A 27,672-nucleotide genomic window follows, 5' to 3' on the forward strand; every position below is an offset into this window, starting at 1 on the left:
AAAAATTTAAACCATAATTGAGGCGCATTGGGGTAGCAAATCTGACCCCAATATTTTAAGGCAGTGATGGAATTAAAATTTTTAACAGCAGGTTCACTACTTTGGGAACGTAAAAACTAATACCTACTATAATAAAGAATTACAATATGTAGAATTATCTTTATACTAATATATGTAAATTAAGTTTTAATCTAAAACTAATTTAATTTACATTTTCAACTTTATTGACTTGGAGCCTAGAATTTCTAATAAACATTTAGCTAACTATGAATAAAATTGTTTACATACCTACACAGATATTTAGTTATATATGCACTCCCAAGCCCAGTACATACATACAGTTCCAGAACCAAGAAAAATTAATTATAAAAAGCCTCCAGGCAGATCCCCCTCATATTAGAAATAACAATGCATATAATGGCATATGGGGAGATGCAGCAGAATTGTGAGCTCATGGGTAATACAAGCACTTAATTACTAAATCTGGTAAAACACAGTTGTTGGGTTTAATTGGAGGAGTCTCTTTCATCTTCTTCTAAGACCTAGACCACCATATGTAAGCTTCTTCTGGCCATGACATGCTACATATTTTGCCAACACAAACTTTTTACTTTCTCCACTTCATAACTATTTTTTCAACCTTTTTATCTCAATTACATTACTGTCTTCTAGCTCCCCTATAGATCATTATTATGCCCCCACTGTAGTCAATATAGTAACTGTGCTCCCACAGCAGCCAGTGTGGTAAAAGGATCCTATCAGTAACCAAAATAGTAACAGTGCCCCCACAGTAGCCAATATAGTCACAAATTAGTACCCCACGGTAACCAATATAGTCACAGGGCCCCATAATAGCCAGTATAGTAAAAATGCCCTCTGCTGCAGTGGTCATTGTAGCCAGTATATTAACAGTAGCCAATATAGTCACAAACTAGTATCTCACAGTAGCCAATCTAATCACAGAGCCCCACAATAGCCAATATAGTCACTGGGCCCCCACAGTGACTAATTTATTTACTGGGCCCCAACAGTAGCTAATCCTCCACAGTAGACAATGTAGTAACAGTGCCCTCACATTATCCCATAAAGTGACAGACTAGTACCCCACAGTAGCCAATACAGTAACTGCAATAGTTTGTGGCAATAATAGTAGTCAATATTGTAATATCATAATAGCAGTCAATATAGTCTTGGTGCTCCCACAGAAGCCAATATAGCCTTGGTGCCCCCACAGTAGGTGTGGCCAACTAGGGGGAGGGAGCTGGATCATAGCCCAATTTCTCCCCAGTTCAGCAATGTGGCTGCAAATTAAACAACCAACTCAGGCGAGCAGGAGAGAGAGTGGGTCGGATTTCACCCATTCTTACAGAGGTTGTCTGCAACTTTGCCAGATATATTCCAAATATGAGATCAGTGTGATTCCAGTGGTGGCATTACTGCCAATCAGCTTTTTGCCACAGCTTTCTGCAGATACCTGGAACTGTACAGCTCTGCGCTATGTAGACACCAGGAAAGCTCTGTCCCTTCCAAGTTAATGGGATAGAACATTGCAGTGCATTTTCCTGCTACTATATGCTCTGCACAACTGTATAGTTTCAGTATACTGGGGGGACAGTTACCTGCAGAAGTTTTAGGAGTAGGAACACAGTCAATCACATATTCATGACCTGTCCTAAGGAAAAGTCATCAAATATAGAGTCAGCCCATTTCAGTTTAATGTATACAGGAGAAATGTGACTTCTAATGTACAGCCGAGTTGTTGAATTAGGTTTGTAAATAAATAAGTAATAAATAACGGTAAAGCACATTACATCTTTTACTTATTCCCCGTGGAGTTACTGTACATACATTTGAACATTATGTGAAAAATTGTTATTGAATTGCTGCTAGTCAAAGAATTTTCATGCCATCCACATTTACGTCAAAGACCACATTTCTATGTAAAATCTGATCTGTGCATTTTAAATGTGCAAAACACTGAATGACATTTTGCATTTTTACTGCTTTATTAAAAAAAAATCTATAATCAATTCAGTCTCAAATCCCATGCTTTAATAAATGAAGATAGGCACTTCTCTGTTTGTAGAGATAAGTTCGAGATATTTGGGCTTTTAACTGTTAGTCATGGATACGTCTGTATTTTATTCTCAATATGTAATTTACTGGATTTGATTTACCATGCCTGGCACATTCTCCTGTTTGTTACACAGCTGTGAGTGTTAACCCTTTCTAGTCTCCCTGGCTGTAGTATGCTATGGGCACTATATTAAAACATAAAGTAAAGGGGATTAATCCACATTCACTCCAAGACATACATTGTACAGGCTGGAATACACATTTCTATGAGAGGGAGTATCTTGATTTTTTTTTACAAACTAAGGCCAAATTCATACGAACCTATCCCTATGTCCGTCACGCTGGAGAGGAGGAGGGGGTGACCCCACCCCTCTCCATAGAGATGCACCGCGTAGGGCTTGCACACGGAAAAGATAGGACATGTCCTATCTTTTTCCCATGTATGGAGCAGTGTGGTGCCACACGTGTGGCACCGTATCGCTCCGTATAGTCGTTGCTGTCTATGGGGCAAGTTATGTATGGCTGCAAGCCTGTGGCCGCGCATACGCACGTAACGCACCCCATACATTTGTGTGAATTCGACTGAAGTAGAATTTGTTAATGAAGTATATTAGAAAAATGCTCACCACATCCCCAACAATATAAAAAATGGTCTTACATGACGGTTATGCTTTAACCTAGAGTACAGCGTGTATATATGATATAGCCACCTCAAAACACATCTTGGTTTATGCTTCACAAAAAAAAACTAGATTTTCTGTAATTTCATAGTAACTGCAGGTTTCTATGGTTAAGTGGCTTTGCATATAATCCAGGTATATGGAAAGGATTATGTGTAGCATAGCAAAGTAAAGCTTACATGAGAACTGACCTAGTTTGCCCTAGATTGTCCTCTACTTGGAATTAATCAAGTCGCTCTGGTTAAATGGCCATGCTCCATTTTTCTAATTGGCTTTTCTGAAATAAAAGTAATATTAATGGAGGAAGTGAACTGCAGCACTCTGGAAATTACAGATAGCACATTTGTCAGAAAAGTGCCACTTTCTGACATCTCCGATGGCTTGTCAGATTTAGTAAAAGGTATACAGTCACTTAGAGTAATCCTTTTCATTAGAGGTTATATCATGTTACGAAAAAACAGTCTGTAGAAACATGCAGTATACATTTTGAAGTATTAACCCCTTAACGACCTGCCCTTTTTTTGTGTTTTCATCGCTATTTTTCACTCCCCACCTTCAAAAATCGAAAACTTTTTTATTTTTACACGTAAAGAGCTGTCTGACAGCGTATTCTCTGAGGAACAAATTTCACTTCATAGTGACGGTATTTAATATTCCATGTCGTGTACTGGGAAGCTGGGAACATTTTCCAAATGTGGAAAAATTGGAAAAAAATCATGTTCGCGTCACGTTCTTATGGGCTGAGTTTTTATGACTTTCACAGTGCACTCCAAATAATACGATCACGGTGATACAAAATTTATATAGGTTTTATTGCATTTTAATACATTTTAAAAATGTATTGTGTACGAAAAAGAAATTTTTTTTTTTACCATTTTCTGACGCTAATAACTTTTTCATACTTTGGTGCACAGAGCTGTGTGATATGTCATTTTTTGCAAAATGACCCAACATTTTCATTGCTACCATTTTGATGTCTGTGTGACATTTTGTTCACTTTTTATTCTATTTTTTATGTCACCTAAAATGGTGTAAAAGTTGCATTTTGGACATTTGGGCGCTATTTTCTGTTATGTGGTTCACCACCGGCAATAACTGTTTTTATATTTTGATAGATCGAGCATTTATGGACACGGCAATACCTATTGTTTCTGTGACTTTTACTGTTTATTATGTTTAATATCAGTTTTAGGGAAAGGGTGGTGATTTTAACTTTTAGGTTTTTAACTTTTTTTTTTTTTTAGTTTTTGAAACTTGAAACTTTTTCATTACTATTTTCTAGACCCACTAGGGTACATTAACCCTAGATGGTCTGATTGTTCCTACCATATACTGCAATACTACTGTATATGGCATTTCTGCACATTATTCATTACACTGAACCACTGGCTCATTGTTACAAATCTTCAGAAACCATGCGTCAGACCCGAGGCTGTCATGTCAACTGATCGCTGCCCCCCGATGACGCTTGGGGGAGCGGTCTTTTAAATGCCGCTGAAAGCTTTGCAGGCACCAACCCCGGTTAACCCCACCACTGTATTAAGAGGGCTCAGCCCGTGAGCCCTCTTCATTCACCCTCCGCGCAGAGCGTCAAGGGGTTAATCTGTCTACAACAAATTTCTGTTGTAGTTTGCACTAAAAAACTGTCTGCACCACATTCTGCTTCACTATGACTTTGGTGGAGAATAAGACTGTCTAGTCTAGACTCTGCACTGTCTAACCTTGGGACACATTTTACAAATCTGCCCCATTGAGTCATAAGGAGTACCCTTAATGAAAGTCACAGAATCCTGATACAGCAATCATTAAGGAGTTAAGCGAGGACAGTTCCACATAAGACAAATAAGATTTGCATCAGAATCCTGGCATGTAGGGCACAGATCATGACCCTGTACTCCATCATAATCAAATAGCTAGTATTGTCAAGATAATTTATCCCCATCATGATTCAAGAACCAATGCTACAAAGTATGCTTACCAAAAAAGCCTCCTGTGACGTGTAATAAACAATACGTGGGAGAAACAGCAGGACCCCTAAAATCAGAATTCATCTGCCGTTATCTGATGTTGGAAACAATTCTGTAAATGTTTTTTCAATCTCAACACGTTAGAGATGTACATGATAAGGAAACTGCTGGGTTTTCATGGTTAGGTCTAGAGACGGTGTCCCAACCCTTAAGCAGAGGGGATTTTCAAATATATATTTATTCATATATTTGAAAAGGACACATGGAGGAGCGGTTTCCCAATGGTAAGGCAGAAACTTCTCCTCTACTGCTACTCCCAGGGGACAAGTACCTAGTCACAGAGCACATGCCATTGAAATGTACTTTATAACATGTGTTTTTTTTTCTGTAAAACCTATTATTTATGCAAAAACTCTTTGGCAGTGTATGTATTATCAGAACCACCCATTTGTGTTGACGTAGTAGGGCGAGTATTTTGAATAACATTGTTATTATGTAGAAGTAGATCATGAGTAAGACATTTATATGTTGAAAGGCATCAATCTGGACGTACTTGCATTTCGGTCAGTATATGTTTTAATTGAATATAGAAGCAAGACTGCATATTTCACTCCAGCGTTTTTGTGTGCCAAATATCACAGCTTTCTTTGCAAGCATTGGTCCGAGGCCTTTGGATGATTTTTCGTGCATCTGCCGTCACCTGGACTGTCTTTCGAGTGCTTCAATGAAGAAGGGGTAAGCTGACTTATCCAAGTTTTTTTTGGTATGTTGCTAAAGTGTTTTTAATAGGTATACATGTGAGATTTAACACAAAAAGGGGATGGTATTTTATACACTACCTAAAGGTGGTGTTATTCTAGAGTTGTAAAAACTCTAATCCCTTTTCAATTTATAATTAAGACTCAATAATAAATGCAGATGCATTGATTGGAAATAAAAGAAACAACATGAAATTGACAGAAACTTGGAGAGGACTAACCCATTAAAAGACAATTTTCACCTAAGATATCCATTAGACTGTAATAAGAAAAGAAGCCAATAGCCCAAGCTCCCTGCTGTTACTCCTGTTCCAAATTGATGGATACACAGAGAAAGAAACATGTTTTCTAACAAATATTGAGAGTTTTCCCCTAGAATAAATAGATTCTCTGAACACGATGGACGTTCCGACACCTTCACAGAACTATAATGAAATATCTGTTGTGCCTCCAATATTGAACTATTCTCAGAGAAGAAGCTGTGTGTATATACTGCACCATATATTATACTTTATCCAAATCTGAAGTATGGACCTCATCTTCATGATATGCATTTACTCTTCAAATTGTAACAGAAGTGTAACAGAATGCATCAACTATGAGCAGCCTACACATAATGACAAATGATCCAAAATCCTTTACTTTATGCTTGGTCTCCCATCAGCAAATTACAAAGGATTAAATAAATAATCCTTTGCCAAATGTAAACATTTCTTCAATTGGATGTTATTAAAAAAAATGTTCCTGTGTGAAGATAATTTCTCATAAATGTAGTCATGTTGTGCCTTAGAAACAAGATTGCTTCCTCGGATACGACCACCTTACATTTTGGCAGCGGTGGCCAGACATGAGCCCTGTATTGAGTCCTGCCTGACCACCAGGATTCAGCGTTCATTACCACAGGGCGGCTGTGGGACCTGCAGTATCTCCAGGACATTTCATATACAAAAACAATTTGTTTCTTTGTGCAATCACTCCAGCAGAGGTGGTCGTATCCAAGGACACAGTCTTGTTTCTAATGGACCATATGACTACATTTATTGGAAATTTTCTTCACACAGGAACATTTTTTTTAATAACATCTAATTGAAGAAATGTTTATATATGGCAGATTAATAAAACTAAATGTGAATGCATTGAGATGAGAATACCCCTTAAAAGAGTGAGAGGATCTGAAGGCGCTTTTTTCCGTAATGGAGGGAGAGAATGAACACCCAATCCTCTTTACCTGATGAGGCTATATATTAACAATGCAACCCGAACTTGTCCAAAAAGTTGCATGTAGCACAATAAACACACATTCCGGAATAAAGTTTACTTACTCAAGTTCCTATGAACCACGGAGGTTCTGTTATGGCGCTATTATTACAGACATCTAAAAGTGACCTTTGGTATCTCATTAGCTTGGTTTATGGATATATAGGGGCACATTTACTTAGGGTTCGAACACCACATTTTCCTTGGGTTTCCCAACTTTTTACCGTTTTGCCATGAATTGCCCTGGGTTTTTGGCGCACGCGATCGGATTGATTGATTCGGACAAACCGCGGAATTTAAAAACCAAGATCGCAAGATCAGCACTCACATGCACCAGGAAGAAGAAGGTGAACTCCGGCGGACCTCAGCAGGGGAAGGAACACATGCAGGAAATTGGATGCACGATCTTAGTGAATTGTGGGAGCTCTGAATCATAGCCACATTCTGGGTCAGCGGCGTCAACGGGACGGGTAAGGAAATGTGCCCCGTAGTATTTATTTGGTTTATCGTTGTGCAAGGGAGTGTGAAATAATAAATCTGTGTGAGGCTCTATGCAATTTTCAGCAAAAGTTGTTTGACGCAGTCTGCGGATTTAGTGTTCCCTTTATTTTCACAAATATTCGCATGTGGGTGTCTATGAACTCCTCACATCCTACTGTGTTGAGATGTGGGGTCTTCTGGCCGTTAAAAAAAAATAAATCTTTACTCAGGCTTCAGGTCCAAAGAAAAGGCTTGCATTTATTTGCACAAAAATAAAATGTACAGAACAAAAATGCTGATAATTCAGGGGATAGATTGCAGCTACCTTGGAACAAGCAGCTCCCCTGTGGTCAGATCAGACACTCTGACCTAGAGACAATCCATGTACACACAGGTGTCATTAAATACCCAACTATTTCCCTTGAGTTTTAAAGGGATACACCCCTGGGTTGCACCTTTAACAACAAACATCACACAAAGATATATTTCTTACTTAATATACATAATGCCACAATACAATATAATACACAATATAAAAATAAAAGGGGAGTTTACAATATACACAAAGTAACCAAAGTTAGAAATGCAAACATAAACCACATGGCTTCAGCTCAGCATCACCTGGCAGTAATCAGATGCAGCTATATAACCCCAGCTCACCCTCTGCTCAGGTTTTGCACACACACAGGTAAGATCAGGTAATGCTGAGTGGTGGCTGCTGAACTGGTTTGTCTGGTGAAACAATAGTGGACAGAGACAAAGGTTTGCTGGCCAGCAGGAGGAGAAAAAGAAGAAAAGTTACAAACACACAGAGAAGACAAACAGTTCACCATTCACCCCTCAACATTCCTCCCTGCTTAAGTGGAAGCTTGCCCTTCCACAAAGTAGTTCTCTTGGACTTGGGTACCAAATCGGGATAAGTGATCGGCATTCTTATGCCGACTCCCTGGTTTGTACTGTACCAAGAACCGGTAAGGCTGTAAGCCCAAGTACCAACGTGTTAGACGAGCATTGTTACCCTTCATTGTATTCAACCAAAATAAAGGATGATGGTCAGAAATTAACACAAATTCTTTACCCAATAGATAATAACGTAGACTTTCTATGGCCCATTTTATGGCTAAACATTCCTTTTCTATTGTAGAATAGTTTAGTTCTCTGGGGAACAGTTTTCTGCTAATATACAGAATTGGATGTTCTTCTCCATCCTGCATTTGGCAGAGAACAGCCCCGATACCCCTTTCTGAGGCATCAACCTGGACTTGAAATGGCAGAGTAAAATTCGGGTTATTTAATACAGGTGCACTACACAATTTCTCTTTTAAAGTATTAAATGCTTTTTCACACTCAGGTGTCCATTCCACAAGGTTCTTTTTTGTTTTCTTTGTAAGATCACTTAAAGGGGCGGCTAAATCAGAAAAATTTGGAATAAATCGGCGGTAATAGCCAGCCAGCCCTAAAAATGACCTCACTTCCTTCTTTGTTTTTGGAGTTGGGGCATCCTTTACAGCTGTGATTTTTGAAATTTCTGGTTTAATTTTCCCACCACCTACAATGTATCCAAGATAAGAGGTTTCTTTCTGAGCTATGGTACATTTTGTTGGATTGATTGTAAGTCCAGCTTTAGCCAAGGCTGAGATGACATTTTCCAGATGCAAAAGATGAGACTTCCAATCAGAACTAAAGACAATGACATCATCAAGGTAAGCGGCACAGTATGAGGAGTGTGGTCTGATTACTGTATCCATTAGCCTTTGGAATGTAGCAGGGGCATTATGGAGGCCAAATGGCATACAGGTAAACTGAAACAAGCCCTGTGGGGTGGCAAAAGCTGTTTTTTCACGGGAATTACCTTCAAGTGGTATCTGCCAATAGCCCTTAGTCAGATCAAATGTAGATATATACTGGGCTTTTCCCAAGCTACTTATTAGGTCATCAATATGGGGCATAGGGTAGCTGTCAAATTTTGAGATCTGATTGAGTTTTCTAAAATCAATACAGAATCTAATGTCCCCATTTTTCTTGGGTACAACAACAATGTGGGAGCACCAAGGACTGCAGGATGGTTCAATGACCCCTAATTTTAGCATGTTTTGAACTTCCATGTCCATCACAGGCTTCAGTTTTTCAGGCACCCTGTAGGGTTTCTGACGTATTGGTTTGGCATCACCAGTGTCAATCACATGTTGGACTAACTTGGTGTGACCTGGTGTAGAGACAAAGGTGTGTTCATGCTTCTGCAACAAATGGTCTAAGTCTTTATTCTGGTCATCAGAAAGTTCACTTCCCCTCTGAATATCAGAGACATGAGAACTAACGGGGGACAGATTAGAATAAGCCTGATCAAGAAGATTTGGATGACATTCTGAAAGAATTGTACAGGCCACATTTGGTCTATCAACCCATTTTTTAAGTAGATTGGCATGGAAGATTTTCTTTTCCTGAACCCTGCCAGGCATAAAAATCTCATAATCTACTGGACCAGTTTGACGCAAGACATCAAAGGGTCCCTGCCACTTTGCTAGCAATTTGTTATCAGATGTTGGCAGTAACAGTAGAACCTTATCCCCGGGTATAAAACATTTATCTTTAGCATTTTTATCATACCATTGTTTCATGTGGGATTGTGCATCTGTAACATTGACCTTCACAAACTCTGCTAACTCGGCAAGTTTGTCCCTCATTGAGATGACATACTCCACTAAGGTTTTTTGGTCTGGGCTAGGGTTTTCCCAGTGTTCTTTGATCACATCCAGTGGTCCCCTTGGTCTTCTACCATAGAGTAACTCAAAGGGAGAAAAACCAGTGGATGCCTGTGGAACCTCTCTATAGGCAAACAAAACATATGGGAGCAACTGATCCCATTGTTTTGGATATTGTTCCACAAACTTGCAAAGCATTCTTTTAAGCGTCTGGTTGAAGCGCTCCACCAAGCCATCTGTTTGTGGATGATAGGGAGCAGTTCTTACTGCCTGGATTCCTAAAAGCTGATGGATTTGCTTCATTAAGTTGGACTGAAAATTTGAACCTTGGTCTGTTAGAATTGTGTGAGGAATACCCATCTGACTGAAAAACTTCATCAGTTCCTCTGCAATTCTTTTTGTGGTGATAGTTCTTAAGGGAATAGCCTCTGGATAGCGGGTCATGTAATCACTTATAACTAAAATATATTGGTTACCTTTTTTACTTTTTTCAAGAGGACCAACTATATCCAGAGCTATTCTTTCAAAGGGAGTATCAACCACAGGTACAGGGATCAGCTTACATTTTTTGTTACCTGGGGAAACAAACTGACATTCAGGACAAGAGTCACAAAAACTGGCAACATCTGCATGTACTTTAGGCCAAAAGAATCGAGTTAGTATCCTTGACAGTGTTTTATTCCTACCCAGGTGTCCAGATAGCGGTATACTATGAGATACTTTCAGAATTGACTCCCTGTATTCAGAGGGAACCACAAGTTGCCATACTTTTTCTTTTGTCTTTGGATGCTCACAAACCCTATACAAGAGGTCATTTTTTAAAGTGTACATAGGAAACTGTTTGGGTTCCCCTTCATTTTTAACCTGAGAAAATGCTGAAGCAAGGGTGCCATCTTGTTTTTGTTTAACGGACATATTTTCCCACTTTAGGGATCCTTTTTCTAAGAGAGAATGCGCAGACCGCCATTTCGCACGAGAAAGGCGCATTTCTCTCCTAGAAAGGTGACCTTTGCCACTACCATGGAAAACATCATCGTGCAATGGAAATATGTCACCCAGAGATTCTGCATCAGACACCTTTTTAACTTGAGACCTTGTGGTCACAGCAGAAGTTACACTGTCACTTTTAATCATGCTACAAAAACCAGGTAGGTCTTGGCCCAAAACCACAGGATATGGCAATTTTGGGACAATTCCCATTTCTAAAGACACTTCTACATCAGCTATTTGTATAGGTATCACAGTTTTAGGGTATATCTTTTTATCACCATGCACACAGGTTAGGAACAAATGACCTGTAGTATTAGCAGAGTCCACCAAGTCTGATCTTATCAGAGACTGCTGGCTCCCAGTATCAATCAGTGCAGTCACAGTCTGGGAGTTAACAGTAACAGGTTGTAAATAGTCTCTCACAAGTCCTACACAATTTGCTGCAGACCCTTTAACTTTTTTGCTAGCTATATTGGTACAGTCTTTAGCATAATGTCCAGCTTTACCACAGGCAAAGCAAGTAAGGTCTTTATGCTGACCTTTAGATTTTACAGTCTCATGTTTTGGCTTATCAGTGATAGTATTGAAAGAAGGTCTTACCACACTTGGCTTCTGGACCAGTCCTTTCCTTGCAAGCAGATAATTTTCAGCGAGTGTCACAGCTTGCTCACCACTATCAGGCTGATGTTCCTTTACCCATATTCGCATTGGTGTAGGAAGAACCTCCAGAAACTGTTCAAGGATGATGGTCTCCAACACCTGCTGGACAGTCTTGCCCTCTGGGGGAATCCACTTGGAACATAGTTCACTCAGCTGGGTGTAGGCCTCTCTAGGTCCATCTTTATCTTGGTAACTGTAGGTCCGGAATTTTTGGCGAAAGGTTTCTGTATGTATGTTGTATCGTCTTAAAATTGCAGTTTTGACTTTTTTATAATTTTCAGCGTCATCAGTCCTCATCTGGCTATATGCCTGCTGTGCTTTGCTGGTGAGGAATGGCACTAAATGAAGGACCCATTGATCTTCAGGCCACTTGTTTGCTTGAGCCACTCTTTCAAATACTTTTAGATATGACTCTATATCATCAGTCTCTGTTAGCTTGGTCAGCTTTAATTTTGTGGCAGGAGAAAGATTTTGCTGCATGGCTTGTAGTGCCTGGATAAACTGTTCATCTCTCCTTGCTCTTTCCACCTCTTGTTGCTTGATGTCAATTCTGCGTTGCTCCTCCTCCTTGTCTCGCCTCCATTGCTCTTTTTCACGGTAGAATTTTTCCTCCTCTTTTCTACGTTGATCACTTAACTCTTGGCGCTGGACCAACCATACAAGGAGTTCCTCCATGCTTTTTGGAGCAGTTGCACTCACTGGTGGATCAGTACCAGCTGCAGCGCCCTCCTCTGGAATCACAGGTTTGCATACCTCTGGCTGGGTGCTCTCCATCTCCAATACAGGAACTGCTTTTGCCTTTTGGCGAGATCCTTCTACCAGTTTGGGACGTGCAGATGCTTTAGCGCGCTGCGGTGGTCTAGCAGACTGCGTCGTTATAAACCTCCTGGTACGTCCTGCCATCAGCTGAGTAGTAAACTGTACTTAGTCCAGTACAAACAGCCATCCCACTGCTGCCACCATATGTTGAGATGTGGGGTCTTCTGGCCGTTAAAAAAAAATAAATCTTTACTCAGGCTTCAGGTCCAAAGAAAAGGCTTGCATTTATTTGCACAAAAATAAAATGTACAGAACAAAAATGCTGATAATTCAGGGGATAGATTGCAGCTACCTTGGAACAAGCAGCTCCCCTGTGGTCAGATCAGACACTCTGACCTAGAGACAATCCATGTACACACAGGTGTCATTAAATACCCAACTATTTCCCTTGAGTTTTAAAGGGATACACCCCTGGGTTGCACCTTTAACAACAAACATCACACAAAGATATATTTCTTACTTAATATACATAATGCCACAATACAATATAATACACAATATAAAAATAAAAGGGGAGTTTACAATATACACAAAGTAACCAAAGTTAGAAATGCAAACATAAACCACATGGCTTCAGCTCAGCATCACCTGGCAGTAATCAGATGCAGCTATATAACCCCAGCTCACCCTCTGCTCAGGTTTTGCACACACACAGGTAAGATCAGGTAATGCTGAGTGGTGGCTGCTGAACTGGTTTGTCTGGTGAAACAATAGTGGACAGAGACAAAGGTTTGCTGGCCAGCAGGAGGAGAAAAAGAAGAAAAGTTACAAACACACAGAGAAGACAAACAGTTCACCATTCACCCCTCAACATACTGCATGTATTTTTACTTTTTAATCTGTTTAATTGCTATATTTTGCAGGTGGTGGTTGTTTTAAAATTTCTATCACATATTCATCTATTACATCTAGTACATTTAGGTGTGAAGAAAAATATTTAGTGTTTGGGGTTCCTTTTTTGCCACCAAATTCAATTTTTATGCATTTTTAATAACATTTTCCACTTTGAATTAAAATTGCATGAAAGTGAATATGTCTATAAATTCCTAAATGCAATTTTGAATATGGGACAAGTATCTTCTTCTATAAAATATATCACTTCTTAGGGTTTTGTATTATTCTTCATGCTGTAATTTTTTATTCGTACATGTCAATATTGTAAAAATTGCTTTCGCCAATAACGAATCAAAATTTCTAGATAACGCCTGGCAGGGAAAGGGTTTAGGGGGATACTGTCCTAAGCTGTGGTCTGCTACGGAGATTTTACTGTATTCTGAAATGAAATAAGAAGAATGCAGAGTAATTGAAGATTCCCTTGTCTGTAGGATCTCAAAATTATCTTCTAACTTCCTTGCTTATCCCATCATGAGTAATAACCCCATAGATGCTATGTTCATATTTTCTGAAAATTGTCTCTACTCAGATAAACTTATAGCAATAGTCAACACGCAGAGAATGGAGCGGGCGCAGACGGCAGGATCGCCGGACGAGGGCGCACAGCTACGCGGAGCTGCGCCGAAGATGGGTGAGTAGGAGGGGTAAAGTGGCTACCGGGGTGTGGAGTAGCCGCCTCGTGTAATCTCATATGCGGCTACTCCACGCCCCAGTAGCTGCATAAGTAAATTTGAATAAATATCAAATAAAGGTTATCAAAAAAGTGCAGGGACGTGAGGATTAGCCCTTAAAAGGGCTATCCTCACGTCCCATTGATTCACCTACCACCCAATCTACCTTTATAGGTAGATTTGTGGTGGTAGGTTCCCTTTAAGAAAATGATTAAGGTAGGTAAAGGCCTCTGGGCGCAAAATCTATTGGGGCCCTCACTGAATGTAGCCCATACAGGGGTACACATTACTATTCTAAATCCTAGGGGGATCAGGTGTCACTCAGCAGCTCCTGAAACGGAACCTGTATGCAGCATACGATTGAGTGGATCACGCTATCACTGACAGTGCCAGTGCCCCCTGCATCACTCCCAGAGACAGTCAGCTCACAGCTGCGAGTTGACTGTCAGACATTTTTGGCGGGGGCCCCCTTATGAGTAAAGTGGTGGGGGACCCTTGGTGCAACCCCTGGAGCCCTCTCTATAATCGGGTACTGGTGATCAAGAGGAAAACTTAGATGTAGAGAGTAGAGTTAGTATGAAGCTGTATTACAATACTGAAGTTTTGATAATTTTTCATCATCTCATCTGTGATTTGGATCTTTCCTGTGAATGTCACCATTTATGCTCAGTACTCAGCTCCAGTGCCTGCATTTCTTGTGTAGAATGAGAGGTAATTACCTATAAGTGGCTGCAATACTTACACAGGCATGCTGCCATTTTCCTTTCCCTTCTATAGTAGTGGTAATGTAGTGGTGTTCTTATGTCTCATCAGTTTCATCTAATGGATAGTGAAGTACAAAGATAAACAACCCCAACACATGAAAAACGCTCCCCCACTTCTAGCTGATTACATTACAATGGCCAAGTGTCTGCATTATGTAAATGGCTTCCATTCTGCTCTAAGAAAATACTACACTATTGATTTGCACCAAGGACCAATCATTATAACAATGTAATGACATACAATGTAATGACTTTCCTAAGCAATAGCGTTATCCAGTAGTCACCTCTCCAAAAGGTCTTTTCAGGTTGTTTCCAGTCAACTCAATAAATTAATATTATGTCAATGTTCAGTTTAGAGTCCCACATTCTCTCCTTATTATAATGGGACAGTTCCAAGCCCCAATTTCATTAACCCTTTGACCCCGTAATTGATTGGTCTTTTCCAAAAACTGAAATGATATGATGACATTTGCTTTCAGGTTCATCTGCGTCTGTGAAGTTGTCAGTAATTACTTTAGCTACAAAAACATTTTGAGTCTGGAAGAAGGCTGAGCGCTAACAACACGAAACTACCCAGTAACTACTGACAACCTGAGGGTGCTTGAATTGTTTTTCCGGGGCTTATCACAAGACCTATGTAACAACCTACTGGAAGGAGGAATAATTTATGTCAAGTGTTATCTGGTTCTGTAATGGGTGTAATGGGTGTTTAATTTATGTACAAAAAATGTGCTGAAAAATGTCCCCTCGGCTTATACACAAGTCACTAAGGAGTAAAAAATACTTAAAAAATAATAAACATATACTCACCCTCCAGTGGCCCCGATGTGCAGCGCTGCTCCCCCCATGTCCGCGCCGCTTGTCTTCAGGCTTCCGCACGCGTCTTCTTTCTTCTGCTGGGCGCTGCCATGTCTTTCCACCAGGCGGCGCCTAGTATGACATCAGCAGCGGCGCGGCTGTATACTACTGGGGGCTGGCTGTATACTATTGGGGGCAGGCTGTATACTACTGGGGGCAGGCGGTATACTACTGGGGGCAAGCTGTATACTACTGGGGGCAAGCTGTTTACTACTGGGGGCAGGCTGTATACTACTGGGGGCAAACTGTATACTACTGGGGGCAAGCTGTATACTACTGGGGGCAAGCTGTATACTACTGGGGGCAGGCTGTATACTACTAAGGGCAGGCTGTATACTACTGGGGGCAAGCTGTATACTACTGGGGTCAGGCTGGTCTGGCTGTATACTATAGGGGGCTGGTTGGCTATATACTGGGGGGGGGTCTGTGACCAATTCATTTCCCACCCTCGGCTTATACTCGAGTCTATAGTTCCCCAGTTTTGGTGGTAAAATTAGGGTCTCGGCTTATACTCGGTGCGGCTTATACTCGAATATATACGGTAACTAGTTATGGTACAAGCCAGCCACAGAAGATATGTCAGTAGACTAAGCCAAAGCCTGTCTTTCACCTAAATTACCTGGCAAAGACATAGCGGCTTATTACAGCCAAACCCCCAACACCTGGCACTCCTTCCAGCTCTGTCTTTGCTCTAGAACAGTGATGGTGAACCTTTTAGAGAATGAATGCCCAAACTACAACCAAACCCACTTATTTAAATGCAAAGTTCCAACATGTTGCTACCTGTTTTGTCATGGCTTTTAGTTGTATCGGTGTCCTGAGGACACCAATACAGTTAAAAGAAAGAGGAGAAATTCAGATTATCATTGTAGCTTCCTTCCTTCCCCTGAACAGGAAGAACTGTGGGGCCCATAGCAGGAGCTCCAATAACAGCCTTGTCTGCAACTCCTTGCTCCTCCTGTAGACCCATACAGCTAAGGATGTGCAGCTTTAAAAAAAACACTGTCACAGCACATCCTGCATGGCCAGGGACTGCAGGAGAGGGTTTTGAGTCATGTTCTTGTAGAAATCTATGCTAGACATGGGTATTTTCTGCATGTTCTTTATATATATCTAGCTTACATTTTATTCTTCCTCCCATGCATTGTAACATGTAAACAATTGGTACATCCAAATATCTGACTAATATCTGTCCAATCAGTCTTACTAATTTTAATCTAAATGGGTATATAAGGATGCGTTGAAATATACAGATATCAGACTGATATCTGCCCAATCAGACCAATGCAAAGGATGTATTTACATAAACATAGAGTTTTTACATAACAAAAATGATGTGCATAAGCTTTAGATCTATTTGAAATCTATTTAATCTATTAGAAAACTGTCATACTTAAAGGGGTTGTCCACTTTCAGCAAATAATGTATATGGTTTGTGTAAGGAAAAGTTATACAATTTTTGAAATATACTTTCTGTATCAATTCCCCACAGTTTTCTTGATCTCTGCTTGCTTTCCTGCTATAGGAAGCTTTTATGTTTAGAAATCTGACCATGGTCACACAGGTGCACAGCTCATTATATCACACAGCTCTGATTACTCTCTCATATTTCTCTCCACTCGAAGTAAACATAAAAGCTGTGAGGAGTGGGGAGTTGATGCAGAAAGTATATTGGAACATTGTATAACTTTTCCTTACACAAACCATATCAGTTATTTGCTGAAAGTGGACAACTCCTTTAATGGAAATCTACCATTTGTTTTCATGCATTGTGAACCAAACATACCTTGAGAATTTTAAAATAAAATTATGCTAATGAGGCTCTGTCCCTCCTGTGGCTGGCTTGGCTCTTCTCCTCTTACCATTATTATGTACTGCTTTGGAGGATAATGTAATCACTATGTTGTCCCTGACAGACAGAAGTAATCAATCGCTGCACCATCCACCAGCTGCTGTTTATAAGTCATCCAGCTTATTAGTCCTGTCTGGACAGTTCAGGAAGCTTAGTTTAATGTGTTTATAACCAGCAGCCAGCATGCAACTCAGCTTTCCCAAGGTCCTGAATTTTATAATTGTTTTTGAGCAAAACTACTCGGATCACGAATTAAGCAAGATATGTTTCTGCATCAGTGTCACTACAGCATTTTCAAGGTATGTTTAGTTTACAATACATGAAAACAAATGGTATATTCCCTTTAAATTTAACCTTCCTATCCCATTGATTGTAGCCTGTAAAAAGAATCTGAAAGATATCATATACTCAAGGGGATGCATTCTTTTTGTTTTTTCATTTCAGAAGATTGTCATAACAGATAAGGAAACTCAAGGGGATGCATTCTTTTTGTTTTTTCATTTCAGAAGATTGTCATAACGGATAAGGAAACTGTGAAATAGTTCTATCCTAAAAAACAAATCCGACATTCTGGTGATCAATTTTTTTAATCTGTAGATTGGACTTGTCTTTGTCAGAAATCTGTGTATGTAAATCCAGGTGAAATTGCTAATGATGTGATCAAATTCTGTCTCAACTTCTGAAAAACTCATGTGACACACATAAAAATGTGTCAGACGATCACAATGATTGTAGGTTATTAACTGTATCAGAAAGACAACATCATTATAGGGAATCCAGAGGAACCAAGCTATTTGTAGGTCCCAAGATCCAGTGTTTAGGGATGGGTGATGGGTCGCGGCAAATTATAAAACAAAATGAGATAGGAGCTTTTCATTTATAAAATATCTGTGTTTGAGGGGGTCAGATATTAATTTTCAGGACATTGGTTTGGATCTGAACCGAATCTTTTGAAAAATTTCGGCTAAGGTTCTTGGAAAATTTTAATAAATCGCTCATCTTTAATAGGAAATGGAAATTCTGATTCTTTCCTATGAACATGTCGTGTGTGTATATGGACTTTATGTGTAAACCCAGAAATGCAATGTTCCATCCATGTCTTCATTCATTAGTTCTCTTGTATCCAGCATGTTAAAGACAGAAAATATTTACAAGCTGCATGAAGACAATCCATTCTTTGCTTCGTAGAATCGGTCCCCTTTAACCCTTTTTCCTTGTGTAGAACAATGCACAGTTTAAGAGCTGCAGGATGTGTTACTTGCCATCATGCAGATCAGCGCTCTGCTTCTCCCAGTTATAAGACCCCTCTCCTCTCCTCCTGACTTTCAGTACTCTGTGTTCATGCATTAATCACTTATCATGCCAGGGCTATTTTTAGATGCACAACTGTACATTAGATGTTGCTATGCTCCCAGCATTTTATTCCAGTGCCCTTGTCTGTTCAGTGTACAGTATGGTGTCTGCATTTCCTCCAGCTGTATAGGTCATCAGAAAGATCACCCCAGTGGTACTCCATGTAAATCTTATTTAATGGAGTACCATTAATATTAAAAGGGCCCTCACATCTGCTTGTAAGAAGTGTAAACCGCAGCTGATCTGCTCTTTAACTTTTGCTGAGTTTTTTATCTGCTTGATTTTTTTTTTACTACTGATGCTAAAGAGAGCTGAGAGAGTGAAGTGAGTCAATTAATAAATGAAGACACTAAGCAATCAATTCTTACAGCGGGCTTGTGTGTAAGGCTGGCTAGTCTGTAATGGAAAGATTAATGTGATGTATGGTAATGTGCTATAGTACGTTCCCCAGCACTACCTCTATTCATCAGGGAGATTCAGAAAGGGGGGGAGGCATCTCTTATTGGCTGCCTCTGGTCCTCAAGGATAGCATTCCTGCTTTTTCCATTGGTCAGTCGACTGCTGCAAGATCCTAAGCATCTTATTTTGATGATAAATATGAAGGCATGCTAGGCAGTGCAGGAGTGTAGTGCTCACACAAGGCTACACTCCTCTCCTCCTCTCCAGGACTGACAGCCTCCTCTCTTCTCATAGCCCTGAACAAGACAGGGGAAAAGGCAGAAAGTTGTTGTGATGCTTTTCTTTACTCAGTGCTTTGGGGCAGTGTTAGATCTTATTCACTTCAGGTTTCAGCATTACCAGGCAAAGAGAGTCTTCTCCTCAGCTGGACAACTGGTCTGTGTGGTCACTCCAACCCAAAACTCAAAGGTGAGTCCATCCTGCTGTCCATTACTCTTGGATATCTTAAAGAAAGGACAGGTTTTTCTTGATCTTCTTCTTGTGCTCAGCAGCACTATTGATTCATTGCTTGTCTCCCTCCTCGGCTGCTCTGTGTGTCTGTGTTATGTAAGACTGGATTTTCACAGCATTCATAATAGGATTCATCATTTCATTTGCATATTAAAATACAACTTGAGGGCAAATGTGTTTTAATCTGTGGAAGCGATTTCATTAAGTTTCCTTGATGTGGCGGAGGAAAGAACATTGCTACTATGTATGCATCTTTTCTATCTTCTACATGATCAGTGGCCCCTATACCATAGGTGTATGGTAGGTTTACAGATTACAGTCCTATATGATGGAAGTTTTTAGATGTGACTTGTGAATGATCTGTGTGTAGCTGGAGTAATATCTTCCCATAGCTAATTATAATGGAGATGTACACATTTCCTGGACATCTATTGATAACATCTGATAGTATCACTATATAGATGCAAAGTTAATACTATGTAATTCTCAGATATAGCAATTAAGGAGAATGCTGTTATGTGCGCTGTCCATGCATGGTGGTGCTGAAGCTGAGTGATCAATGTCAAGTATAGCAGCCAGAGAAATGCTCGGACTTCTGATCTTCTCTTTACTATGAACTCTTGTGTAGTACCTCTAGTCTATCAATCAATATATCAATCCATCTATGCGTTTTCAGTTCATTCAAGGTATATTGATTCAGTTTCTGCTTTGTACACAGATAGAACTATCTAGAAGGTAATATTAGGTGCCAGGTTTTTTTTTAGTAATATTGTTTGGCTAATGTTCCTATGGATAAATAATCCCTATATGTGTGTACAGTGCAGTTAAATGATCTATAGTACAGTGTAGCATATGACAGCTCTCCAAATAAGCACATGTTGAATGAGTTTGACCCAAAGATTTTGCAATGTCCATAGTTTTTTAACCCCTAGAAGCTGTTCTTTGTGAAATATTGTCCAATATAAGTAATAATTTAAATATACATTTAACTATTATTATTTCATATTATGTAAATGTATAAAAAAATAAGAATTTATAAACATTAGATTGTAAACAATTCACAGAGTTTGGTTGTATGGATGAAATCAGCAGTAGTCTTGATTCATTGTATAGGTAATATATATGGTGAAGCCAATGCTAATCAGCAACTTAGCTGCTATATATATATCTCTAGATTCGGTGGTTTAGTAAGAGCCAGTGTGTGGGAAGCAGGTAGAGATGTAAACAAAGAGATGTAGGATGAAGAAACGTGCTACAATCACTCAATGACAAAGAGCTACTCTGACAGGTCCCTATTGTTAGGGACCTTGAAAAAGATTATTAAATGTGACTTTCTGGAATTAAAAGCTTACAATTACTGGATGTTCTTATACAACATATCTTAATTATGTAATTGTGTGCCCATTGCTAGGATTTTTTTCCAAGTAAATGAAGCTGCTGGAAACCCAACAAAGCCTTTTAATCATACAGTGCTCAGTCTAATGATCATTACATAGGAAGGAGTAATATGTGTAGGATCCATAGCAACCGATCAGACTTTATCCTTGCTCGCTCTGCTCTAGTAAGTTGAAATATTGTACATTTGTTTGGAAACTAATATGTTTGAGGAGCATCTGCATATGGTTATCAAGATATAGGTCAGTGGCAACAACTTGTTGTCAAGTACTGTAAATGGCAGATCTATAGGTATGGATAAATGGTTTGCTTACTGGGTGTGTAGGTATTTGCAATTGTTTTGATACAGTTCGTGCAAATCAAAAATTAAGTTGGAGCAACCAACTTATTTACTATAGTTTTTTATACTATTTTATAGTTTTTATGGTCTCAAGACTATTTATGACTTAGAATAATCATCCAAGAACATCCAAGAACACATTATCAGAATAATTTAAGGTACAACTATTAAAAGCACGGAAAATATTTGGTAGAATTAAAGGGATCACCATTTAACATCAGTTGACAGGCATATAGTTTAATTTGAATGCCCATCATAATAATAATAATAATAATAATCTTTATTTATATAGCGCCATCAAATTACGTAGCGCTTTACAAATCATAGGGGACATATACAACTATATTACACTACAAAGAACAAACAGTCATATGGAACAATAGGAGTGAGGGCCCTGCTCACAAGAGCTTACAGACTATGAGGATGAGGGGGTGACACAAGAGGTTGTATAATGGTCCAGCCATTCTTTATAAGGGAACAATAGTTTATACGGTTGAAAAAAGAAACTTGTCCATCAAGTTCAACCAAGGAAGGGAAGGAATTGGATGAGGAAGGGATTTATGGGAAACAATTGTACATAACATAATCATCAATGTTATTTAGGTGTAAAAAGGCATCTAGACCCTTCTTGAAGCTCTCTGTGATTGTGACCACTTTAATTTTTCTATTGTTTACAGGGGGTGTCCACTATTTGGCCAAATTCGAAAAGTTCCATACTCTACTGTGCACATACATGCATGTACATACTTAGGAAGAGACCATCAACTGTTGCACTGATTTTCACAGTCACTTGGAAAAGGATGATAGGTACATTTAATATATGTACATATCTACTCTGTACTGATCTACTGTCTACTTTAACCCTTGCTGTCAAACGAAGGTGTGTTCTCATTGCTGCTCAAAGACTGTGTCCTGTAATGTACCAGCACTGATGACACATGATACAGGCCCCATCTTGGGGCATCTTGATCTGTTTACAGTAGTTCTTGCACCCATTGGGTACTTCTTCACAAGGAGTAAAGTAAGACAGAAGTAACTAATTAGCTTTTGTGCCTGTACATAGTAGTATATGGCACATTTCAAATTTGTCTAAAAAGCAGACAAACCCTTGACATGATTTTAGAATGTACAGGTTTTTCATACTTTACTAACAGAAAATAACAGAAATTCTAAACATGAAAAGACAAATCAAATGTTTTCTATACATGACAAATGTTTAACATGACTTCCATTGATTATGACAATTATGACATTCAGGACCCTGGGAAAGCTGGATTGCATGCTTCTTGCAGTACATAAATACATTACACGAGCTGTCTGCACTGTCTAGACAGGACTAATCAACCTGAGCTGGATCACTCATACACAGCAGCTGAGGGATGGTACAGAGATTGATTACTTCTGCCTGTCAGTGACTACATCATTCTGCTGAGCAGTGTAAGAGGAGAAGCGCTGAGCCAGGCAAAAGAGCATCAGAGAGTCATTATCCTGAATAATTGTTTTTTTAAGCAAAACCACTCAGCTCAGTGTTTAATCAAGATATATTTCTGCATCAGTGTAGTTACAGCATTCTCAAGGTTTGTTTAGTTCATAATGCATCAAATCAAATGGTAGATTTTCTTTGAATGGCAATTTGTAAGTGTGTCAAACTGTTGATAAAAACTAATGAATAAACTATTCATTTAACGTGTCCAGGTAGGAGTGGTCACTTACAGTATCCTGGCCCAAAAAGAAGGAAAAGTATACATTCCACCTGCTCAGTGTATGTTTGCTTTGAGACTGTCATGTGCTTAATAAGAGTTTTTCTTAACCCATCAGTCTTTCAGCCTTTAATATGTTGTCTGCATTCAGAACCTAAAGATGTAATTTTTTTTTTTAAATATACCATAGAGTAGTTTCAGCCAAGTCATCCTGGTCTCCAGTTGCACATGGTTCAAATGACTGTCTTAAAGGGAACCTGTCACCAGGGACCTCATTTTCACTAAAGACAGGGTGCAGAAGCCCATCACACCTGCAGCGCAAAATTGCCTCTCTGCCTTTTCTAAGCATTTGCATTACAATATACAGTAATTGTGTGTTATAACTTACCTTGCACCCTGACAAAATCCTGGGGTAGTCACAGGGACTGGGCTTTGGTTTGGATGCATTTCAAAAAACAACATGTGACTTGTCTGTGTTACTCACTCCTCAGATCTTAGCCCCACCTTTGTGCTCCTGTACAGCTTCTCCCTTCTATACAGATGTCAGGTCACCAAACTGTGACCTCTGTGAAGGAGCAGGAGGGAGGAGCTATACAGGAGCACAAAGGTGGAGGCTAAGTTCTGAGGAGTGAGTAACACAGACAAGTCACATGTTGTTTTTTGAAATGTATGTAAACCAAAGCCCAGCCCCTGTGACTGCCCCATGATTTTGTCAGGGTGCAAGGTAAATTGTAACACACAATTATATTACAATGCAAATGCTTAGAAAAGGCAGAGAGGCATTTTTGCACTGCAGGTGTCATGGGCTTCTGCAACCTGTCTTTTCTAAAAATAAGGTCTCTGGTGACAGGTTCCCTTTAAGATTTTGGGTGGCCTGGGCATAGGCTCCTAGTAGATTTGAATTACTTCCTACAATGTGCAGTTTCTATTTTAACAGAATACGTTCATGAAAATTCCATCACACAAAAGCTTTTTCTTGTTACAATGTGTCCATCCTATGTCACACTATGTAAACACATAAACGCTATGGCCAACTGAGCCAATATTGCTTTCATCTTCAATCACAGGCTATTTACCACTGATGTTACTTTAACTACAGCCTTTTACTTTTTCACCATCTAACATGAATTGCTGTGTATGCAACTGATTTTTTCCTCTCTTGAAAGTTACTACATCCATCTCTCAGGTATTACTGAATATACAGATATTTTTTTTTTGTGACAGAGAAATCTCCAACCTCTGTGGCTGCGTTTCCTAAAGCTTTGCAGTTATACAATCAACAATCAAATTTTGACTAGGCTTCTCCTGTTTAATTTCAGCTTCCCACTTTCAGACGTGTGCAACCTGTGTCTTTAACTTGTGTTTGCCTATGTTTGACCTTGGCTTGTTTACTGAACCAGTATTGACTTCTTGCTTAGATTGTCAAGTACACATGAACTCCAACACTTCAGTCCTATGAGTTGGAATAGAACCTCTTGAGAACTTTTGAGACTATAATTTAACTAAGGTTTTCCATGTCCCCATGGTGCCATCCCCCAGTGTCTTTCAACTTGCCTTGTTCAGCCATCAACAAAACCAGGACCAATCCAACATGCGCTGGTGGCTTCATATTAAGCCACAGAATTTTACTAAGGACATTAAACATATTGTGAATGTAAAATATGTCACTTTGGTGCAACAAATGTAAGTTTCCAGTTTCCTGGTCACAAATGACAATTCTTCTCCAACAGGTACAGAATGTCATAACAACTTCTCCTTGCCATGACTTATCACTGCAGATTTTTCCATTCTGGTCGACCTTGGCTCCTGGCTGCACATGCACTCCACAGCATCGCTGAAAATACCCCAGTAACTTACAGTATAGTTTTCTATTGAGAATAACTGTCCTGCACTGTACTCTTAAATATTATATCCTCTCACAAATGACCATACTGTGACCCCTCGATAAATTGTAATATATGCTCTATTTGATGAATAAATCATTATATTGTACCACTTGAAGTATTTCATTTACCATTTAAGTATCTATCTATACATAGACACGGTATCTTCCTGAAAAATTTATTGTATTATATTCACTCTCCCCCTGAAATTAATAAATTGTTAAATATAGGTCAGAGCAGTTTGATGGGAATATATAACTCTCTAGTCAATCTTTGTGAATTATAGATATTAAAGTTAATGATAATCTATAACCTTTGTTCAAACAATTATTATTGGCACACCATACACTGTAACATATTTTTTATATTTGAAGACACCTATAATTTAGTTGAGTAAAATCAACATCTGGAATATAGTTAAAGGCTCCATACATATCCATGAGACCAGACGTGTGCTGCGAGCTGCGAGTCAGATGGAGGATGAGGGGTCGAGTGTTACTTACCCCTCCCCTCTCCATAGGGAGCTGAGTAGCCACTCGGCTCAGACATACACAATGGGGCACATTTACTTACCCAGTTCTGTCGCTATCCCCTATCCGGACAGTCCGATGAAGATGAAGTCCGGTGCGATTCAGCAACATCTTGAACTTGAGATCCTGCATCAGTCGCTTCCCTGCTGAGATCCGCCGAAGTTCACCATCTTCTTCCTGGTATATGTGAGTGCATGTCTTGCGACACAATTTGCGATGTTAAATCCTGCGCATTGTCCGAATCTGTTGGATAGTACAACGGCCCGCCCCCCCTATTTGTGTCGCTTGAAAGCCGGCATGCGACACAATCCTTGTTAAATGCGGCGCAACACAGAAAAAGTCAGGAAACCCAACAAAAATGTGGTCCGCGGACCCTTAGTAAATGAGCCCCAATGTATCTCTATGATGCCAGTGAGACACCTACCGTTTTTGCAGCTAGCTCATTGCTGCCATTTGTGGACATGTGCATAGAACCTAAGCCAAGACTGGATACATTATTGTATCCGTAGCTTTAACATACATTTAATTCCACATAGCCAACCCTAATGTATCTGTGTCATCGAGAAGTAGAAGAGCGAGCTAATGGCATGCAGTGAATAGTTTAAAATGTCAAGGTTCTGTCATAGACTGTAGTCATTAATCATATGCTGATGCTTTTATCTTGTAAGGCTTTCGCATTTCACTATTCTCTATGATAAACTAATGTTCATTATTTGGAGATATTCCATGTAGTTAACAGTTCTCTGGCCCTGAAAGATAAGGGGATCTAGCACTGAAGGCATTAAGAAGGCATTGTCATCCTATATGGAGTGACTGCACATGGCACAATATAGAGTAGACCACACAGCCCAATAGTGTACACTTCTAGACAGGGCTATATGTTTATTGTCACGATGTAGAGGGTGTGGACCCTCTGTGCCACCTCCCACCTCTGCACAAGGCTTGTTTTTCACAGAGCCCCTGAATGGACTCCACTATCACAGGCCGAAAATCTAGGAATGGAGTAAGGCTTGGAAAGCACCTGGTAGACTAGTTAGTGTGCGCTGCAGGGCAACAGGTCCCCGGCCAAGGGGAAGATGACAAGAAGGGGCAGCTTCCCTCTGAACATGAGATCTGGCGCTGGAGCAGTGAGTAGGAGAGCACCAGCGCTCCACAGCCACCATTACATTTATACAGTAGTCAGTAGAATATGTTTCTTAAAAAGGACATTTTGCTCCATATTTTTTATTTTTTTTCAAATATGTATGGCAAACAATGGGGTAGTGTAGAAGATTGGGTAGAGAAGCAATACATGTATATGTGCATTGTTTACATAGTTCATGCCCCTAAACATAGCAGTTCACTGCATTCTAATGCAAAGTAGTATATTTATATTATTAAGGTCTTTTTTATGTTAACTTTTATTTATTCACACTTTTGAAAATACAAAAATTACACACAACTACAAGTAACTTAAAAAGTAAGTGGCCCCTCCCCCCTCCTCCCCCACAATATATACAATGAACTTTTTGGATGTCTTTATATTTGTATCCTTGGGATTAGAGCCATCATTTTTCTAAAAACTTTTATTGTTGTCCTGTGTTCCAGTCATGTTGGCGGGCAGCTATAGTATAGAGTCATGCTACTCTGCCCACCCCTACCAGGCTGAAGAGAATTCCTAAGGGAGGGGTAATGATAAAGGTTGATTTCTCTACACATAGCCAGTGTCACTCTCACCCCTCTTTCCTGAGGGAGTGGTTAATGATGTAGCAGAGCCGAGTAAGACAAATCCAGTATTTCTCTTGCACCTGTTCCCCCTCCCTCAGGAATTGTCTTCAGCTGGGTTAGCATTGTTTGCACCAGTGAGGAGGATGGGGTAGCTTGACCGCATACAGCAGCCCCTTGCCTCCATGACTGGAACATAGGACATAAAAAAGTCTTTTGTAGAAGAGTTCTGTCTCTATTCTGATGGATAGAGGCATCATTGGAACATATATATATCATAGACATCTAAAATGCAATGTGTGTGGTTTGTGGGGGAAGGGGGTCGATGGTGACAGGTTCTCTTTAAAAAAACATCCTTCAATAATAAAAAAAAAGGCTTTGAGATTCCCATATACCATACAAGTACATACATCTTAACATTAATTTTTTT

At 39.6% G+C, this 27,672-nt stretch overlaps 1 protein-coding gene across 2 annotated transcripts in view; it reads left to right on the plus strand.

Annotated features, from left to right (window-relative positions):
* The first annotated feature begins 19,326 nt into the window (after positions 1-19,326).
* The window catches only part of SIAH3 (siah E3 ubiquitin protein ligase family member 3), a 55,226-nt gene continuing 46,880 nt past the window's right edge, over positions 19,327-27,672 (plus strand). The window contains exon 1 of one of the 2 annotated variants that reach the window (XM_072135241.1): positions 19,327-19,648. In XM_072135241.1, coding sequence (XP_071991342.1) covers positions 19,514-19,648 — 135 coding nt within the window. In that variant the 5' untranslated portion in view covers positions 19,327-19,513. Of the gene's footprint in view, positions 19,649-19,784; positions 19,991-27,672 lie in introns of those variants that run through there. The other variant, XM_072135242.1, reaches the window with a different exon arrangement.

This window comes from Engystomops pustulosus, chromosome 2 (assembly GCF_040894005.1).
Source record: "Engystomops pustulosus chromosome 2, aEngPut4.maternal, whole genome shotgun sequence".
Lineage (NCBI taxonomy): Eukaryota > Metazoa > Chordata > Amphibia > Anura > Leptodactylidae > Engystomops > Engystomops pustulosus.